Here is a 6388-nt window from a genome sequence, read left to right as displayed (position 1 = left end):
AACCTGTCCTTCGTAATAAACAAACTGAAAACGATTTCTTAAATACTCCTCTATCCATTTTACTATCGGTCCCTCCCCCATAATATGTTTAAGTTTTTTTACAAGTTTGACGTGCGAAACACGGTCGAAGGCCTTTGATAAGTCTAAGTAAATTACGTCAATTTGTCTTCTATTGTTTATACCCATCGAAAAGTCATGAAGTGTTTCGATTAGCTGTGAAGTCGTTGACAAACCTCTCCTAAAGCCGTGCTGGTGTGCATTTAGTATATTATGTTTCTCAGTGAATTTTGTCATAAATTTCAAAATTATGTGTTCCATTATCTTGCAGCAAGTACACGTTAGGGATATAGGTCTGTAGTTAGAAGTTAAAGAGCTATCGCCAGACTTATGAATAGGAATAACTTTTGCGACTTTCCACTCTGCGGGAACCAAAGAAAGACTCAAAGACTTGTTAAAAATTAGCACTAAATACTTGCTTATCCATTCAGCGTATTTTTTTAAAAACATGTTAGGAATTTCGTCAGGGCCCGTACCCTTTTTTGCGTCTAAGTCGAGTAAAAGTTTTAGAACGCCTGCTTCTGTGATGTGTAAGCCACCAAGATCTTTATCTGCGTAGGTTTTAGAAGGTAGAGTTAAGTTTTCTTTGCCATTATCAGCTGTGAAGACGGACTTAAAGAAACTACTGAATTCTTCTGCCATTTTTTGTGCCTCCGAGGCACTTATGTTGGAAGTTTTAGACTTTCTGAGAATTATATGGTTCCAGAATTTTTGCGGTGATGCTTTCATAAAATTGTGGAGTGTAATATTGTAGTATTTGTGCTTTGCTTCTTTGATCTTCAGTTTGAGCAGTCTGGATAGTTCCGATATAGTTGGATTGTGGTTGGTGAGTGGACGCTTTTTGGACGACTTTCTTAGTCTTTTTAGCTTACGCTTCAGGTGAATGATTTCACGTGAAATCCATGGGTTTAGCTTCCTTATCATTTTACGTTTACTAGGAATAAACTTAGTGATGCAGTGATTAATAATTGACTTGAGTTTTTGCCATAGTTCGTCAATACTAATATCAGTTTCATCATAGAGTTCTTGAAAGTCGTTAAATTCATGAGCAAGATAAGTTTGAATGCTAGCATCGTCGGCTTTGTAGAAATCGAGCACGTATTTGGCGCAGCCATGGGAGATGGCGGAACTACGAACAGGTACCGTGCATACAACAATTTTATGGTCTGATATCCCCTCCACCACTTCTACGCAAGTTTGAGCCCGAGGAAAGTGGTCACTGAGGAACACTCCGTCAAGCAAGCTCCGTGACGATCCCTGCACCCTGGTTGGTTCCCTGACGATTTGGGTTAGATTGAACGCAAATAGCATGTCTATAATAACATCAGCAGTGTCCAGGCCAGAGTGCAGCGAGTCCCAGTTTATTTCGGGCATATTAATATCACCCGTCATGATGATTTTATCGCTTTTAATATTTGCTAGCATGTAGTCATAGAGGCTATGAAGATACTGTAGGTCAGAGTCTGGGGGACGATAAACAACGCCGACATCAATAGAATAATTTTCAAAGGAGACCTTACACCATAAAGATTCCACGTTTTTTACCTCAGGCATAGGCATATAAGAAAGACCGCGTTTTAAGATGATTGCTAAACCACCACCCCTTGTTAATCTATCCTTTCTTAGAATAATGTAGTCTGGTGGCAATATTTCGCTGTCAGATATTAACGGGTGTAGCCACGTTTCAGTTACTGTAACGATTTCTGGATTGTATTCCAAGAGTATAGACTCTAGTGCATCTACCTTATTTAGAAGACTTCTTGCGTTTAAATTAAGGACTGTAACATTAGACGGTAAAACACGGTTATCAACTAGGTGTGGTCGGTGACATCGTTTTTTGCTATTAGAACTTTGTCATTTTTATCCTCGTCCCATGCGTACCACTGCCCGTTTACCCTGACCTTATCGAAAGTCAAGAACACTTTGTCGTTTTTATCTCGATTGATTTTAGTGCTTTCCCACAGTTTCTTTCGTATCTGTTGCACGGGGCGTGAAAAATCCTCGCTGATAGAAAACGTTGTCCCTTTCAATTTGAAGCAATTTTTCAGCACTCTTGTCTTATCTCTGCAGTCAAGTAGTTTTAGGATGACAGGTCTAATTTTTTGGTCCGTCTTTTTTCCCAGACGGTGAATTCTTTCGATGCCTGATATCGGCGTGTTAAGAAGCTTTCCGAAGATTTCGTCTGAAACCACTCTTTCAAGTATTTCACTGTTTTCAGTGTCTTTTTCTTCGATTCCGTAGATTATCAAGTTTGCTCTTCTGCTTCGGTTTTCCAAATCGTCTAGCTTTTTAGAAATGGTTTTGATGTTAGCTTCAAGTTCATTTATTTTTTCTTGACACGCACTGACGGTAGTTTGGAGCGTACTAAAGCTTTCTAGCTTTTGTTCGATGGCTGAGAGTCTGTCATTTGTTGTGACCTTTTCGTTCTTTATGTCCTGTATATCTTTAGCAATGGCTTTAAGCTGTTCCATTATAATCTTCATGTCCGGACCAGGGTTAACCTCAACATCACCGCTAAGCACGAGTAGCATTTTTAAATACACGATCACATTGCACAACAATGAATAACACGACCGTGGCCACGGCAGCAAGATCAGGCACACGTTATTACTACGAAAAGATAGGTAGTAGTGCCTCCTTACCTGTACGATAAAGACGAAAGGGTTTTTAAGCCTCATGTCCGAGAAGCTGCCGTGCCCAGTGTCGTGGTGCCTCCCGCTGCCCGGTTTTATAGCCTCAAACGAAGCTGTCGATGACGATGGCTTGTCGAAGATGGGCCGCGGGTATTCGTTTTGAAGTGGGTGGGTCCGGTGCTTGTGACGCTCGCTTGTGTCCGGTTGGTCAAAACGTCTGATGACGGATGCAGACAGCGGGACGTCGGACACCGTAATCTTGCCGAGGGTTGCATCATCCACGCTGATAGGCACCAGCAGAATGTCGAGCAAAATCTGTACGATAAAGACGAAAGGGTTTTTAAGCCTCATGTCCGAGAAGCTGCCGTGCCCAGTTTCGTGTTATTCGCGTCCTTCTACTTATCGCGGGCCACTATTGAGAGTGTTTTTTTTCTTATCCAATATAAGATATCTAGAGGTAGAAAAAAAAGAACGTTATTGTTGAAGGAGTAAAGCTATCCCAACCGCCATAGAAAAGCCTATTTCGAGTCACTTGCAGCAATGACAATAGTAAAAAATACGCACAAAAAATGCTATTGACTGACACAAGGAGAGAAACCCTTCCGCTCGATGGGTTCCTGAAAATAAGAACTCTTTTTTTTTTCTTACAGATTTTATTTTGCCTGTTTGCGCAGACTATAGTATAACGTCCCCAACGCAGTCGGAGCGATATTGGGAGACACACGTCAGGCAGCTGGCCATCCATGGGACGAGCGCCATCTTGGTGCAAAGCCCGTCAATTTTTTGTTCGCTTCATATATATATATATATATTTAAGCTTGTGTCTTCTCCACCTGCTTTTTAAAGATGTTTTATTTTCTTTCTATATATTCGTTGTGGCATTTTCGTGCCTCGGAGAAAAGGGAAGAAAATAAATTAAATGCGTACGATTGACTTTTGTGTTTTAAGGCTCCTATTTTTTTTTTTTTTTTTTTGCATTTGGGTTTTTGAAGTAAAATATATACTTATGAATTGGGAAAGTAAAGAAAACAAATAAATAAAAAGAAATAGTTCGGGGGGCTTGTGCGGAAAGGTATATAGACTAAACAGAATTTTTACATTGCGATATTAGTTGGTCAGATGTGACGCTGCTTTTGATGTCCGCCGAATGATAGTGAGAGGAAACACGCAACAGTCGGTGGGCAAGTTTAGAAATCGCCTAGTAAAAACTTCGTTACAATGCACTTGAAAGAACATTCGTTTGGTCTTTCTTGATACAATTTAGCCAATAGGTCTTATGTTCAATAGTTTTTATGTTCAAATAGCTGTGCGTTCCGAGCGGCAAACTATGTGGACGCCTTTTTGACAGTGAGGCTGGTAGACGAGCACGATATTGCAGGAAATGTATTAAAGGAAGACTGAGAGTCACATCGGTAGTTTAAGTTTCTGTTTTTGATTAAAACAAAGAAGCAGCTAAAAGGTTTAGCCAGAAAACATGCCTTTGTGTAACGCTAGTCAAAATATTAGGCGCTGCAGAAGATCACTCATATTCATTCAGTTTTTATTTCGAACTATTTTTGTTCACCCTCCGCCAACGTTACTAGATTAGCCCAGTTACGGGACTGGGCATAGCAATACCCATAGACGCTGCTTGTACGGGTAGCACTCTCCCACCATGGCTTGCCTTCCGTAAAGTCCCTCGATGAAGTTCACGCTTACAAGTACGGCCAATCACTGTTATGAAAACGCACAGGACACGTGCCACGAGCGCGTGCTCCGCCGCCATTCGCTTCCAAGGGCAGCTCATTTCGGTGCTGCGCCGCCATTTGCTTCCATGGGCCGCTCGATACACGGGTTTCGTGCACTAGCGCATTTGACGCTACTTGCAAGACAAACGCAAACACATCGAGGGTCTTTTGCCTTCCATCTTTAGACACGTCACCGGTTTTAGCATGACTGCTCTGGCAATTGCAGCATATTCCATGGAATGCATATGTTTTATTAAACAGGGTACAGGTGGCGTTTCATGCGCAGTTTTGCAATGACAATCTAGATGGCGCTTCAAACGACGGAAGGCTAAAGCCCCTTTATACGGAAAAGTAGCGCCATCTTTTGAACAATGCCGCCTGCTATCTTGGCCCGATCCAGGCGGCGCTAGAGCCGATGCGCGAGTGTAAAAAAAGCAAAACATGAAGATAAAAGGTGTGCGCGTCAGAGGAGGAGGGAGAAGATGGCGCTACCTTTCTTATTCAGGGGCGTTAGGGAAGGCGTACTGAAGTGAGTAAGGGGGGAGGGGGGTACCCCAGAGCCGTGTATAAAAAGAGTTTGGCCATTAATTGGGAAGTATGGGAAAAAAATGAGGAGGCACCATTGGCCGAAAACGGGCCGGGCGTGTTCCAGGGCTTCAGAAATTCGAATGTGGCCAACCAGAAGCCGGGAATAATACACTGGCGGTGGTCGCTAGAAACGAACTTAATAAGCGCATCGGAGTAACTCTCGGTGACTGAAAATATGGTGCACGTGATGTTTCAATCACGGTCATCCAAAATCATGGTGGTATAGCGCGACTAGCGGAACGATCGACATAAATTCGTACGCCAGGCGCCCACGGCTGGGAATCTGCCGTCCGAGCGGTCACACTCTGTCCGAACAAAACAGAGTTCGAGCGGCCCATTCGTTTCTTACATATTTCTGCATGGTCATAATCGAAACATCACGTGCACCCTATTTTCAACCAAAAAGGGTTACTACATTTAACTCTTCTGCGCTTATTAAGAACATATACCTATGATTAAAACTGTTTCCCGCTACCACCGCTAGGGGGGTCTTTTCGGCTTCTGGTTGGCCATGAGAGCATGTTAAGCCCTCTTTCTGCGTTTGGTGCACGCCCTGGCTTTGCCCGCGCGTCCCATTGACCAAACTCTTTCTATGCACGGTTCTAAGGTACCCCGCTGATCCCTGTTGTAGTATAGGCTGGATCGCATATCGAGGATTGTCTTGCTGGGATTGAGTGGCACCACCGGCAGCCATCGCTTGACACCCCCAAATGCATGGGACTCTGTGGAAAAAAAAAAAGTGCTGTTTCCCCGTTTCTAAGTTGCGGTCAGCACTGAAACGTCTTGGCTGCTTTTCGGAAAGCCTGCCAAATAGCTTGTGCACAAACATTAAAACTGACAACCCTCAGAGTTCTTAAATAAAAATGTTTTGTGGTCGAGAGTGACTCCGGTTGGCGAAAACCGCAGTGCAGCTTCATGAGATAAGAGTTACCTAGAGTTATCTAGAGTTACCGCGGAAACGGCGGCGGTTTCCATGAGCTGGGATTAGCAGACGACAAACTCGAAGGCTTTGCAACGCGGAATTCGCTTCCCCCCGGAAAACCGCTGTCAACATGGAACTTCTTCGACATTATTCAACTTTTGGGCTTCCCCGAGGACGGTCTTATTGACGGCAAGTTCCTTTGTTTACTCCACGACGAGAGCGAGCTTACCAGCTCAACCCTAAATGCTCCGGAAGAGTATAAAGATCCAGTGCAATTACACGCGCACTCGATGACATCAAGGGCGCGTGCACTTGTACTGGATCTTTATACGACCGCGTTCGCAACCGCTTTGCGAACACGGATCCGCTTCCAGTGTGAATGAGCTGTAATAGTCGCAGCGCATCATAAAATGCTCGCCTTCGAGCACCGCGTATAAGCTTGAATATTCCTACTTTTTTTT

The 6388-nt window shown here is 43.5% G+C and overlaps 2 protein-coding genes across 2 annotated transcripts; both read right to left on the bottom strand.

Annotated features, from left to right (window-relative positions):
• Window positions 1-563: 563 nt before the first annotated feature.
• Window positions 564-1833, bottom strand: LOC121837117 (the record flags this gene model as incomplete). Its single annotated transcript, XM_042292590.1, has 2 exons — window positions 564-608; window positions 1321-1833. Coding segments are annotated over 2 exons (558 nt in total), but the record flags the coding sequence as incomplete, so codon positions are not given.
• Window positions 1834-1880: 47 nt separating this feature from the next.
• LOC121832885 lies at window positions 1881-3041 on the bottom strand (the record flags this gene model as incomplete). Its single annotated transcript, XM_042292589.1, has 1 exon — window positions 1881-3041. A coding segment is annotated over exon 1 (1161 nt), but the record flags the coding sequence as incomplete, so codon positions are not given.
• Between the last annotated feature and the right edge of the window lie 3347 nt (window positions 3042-6388).

Source organism: Ixodes scapularis, unplaced genomic scaffold, assembly GCF_016920785.2.
Source record: "Ixodes scapularis isolate PalLabHiFi unplaced genomic scaffold, ASM1692078v2 PGA_scaffold3__209_contigs__length_174095766, whole genome shotgun sequence".
Lineage (NCBI taxonomy): Eukaryota > Metazoa > Arthropoda > Arachnida > Ixodida > Ixodidae > Ixodes > Ixodes scapularis.
The sequence above is the reverse complement of the archived record's forward strand: the minus strand, read 5'-3'. Positions and strand labels throughout refer to the sequence as shown.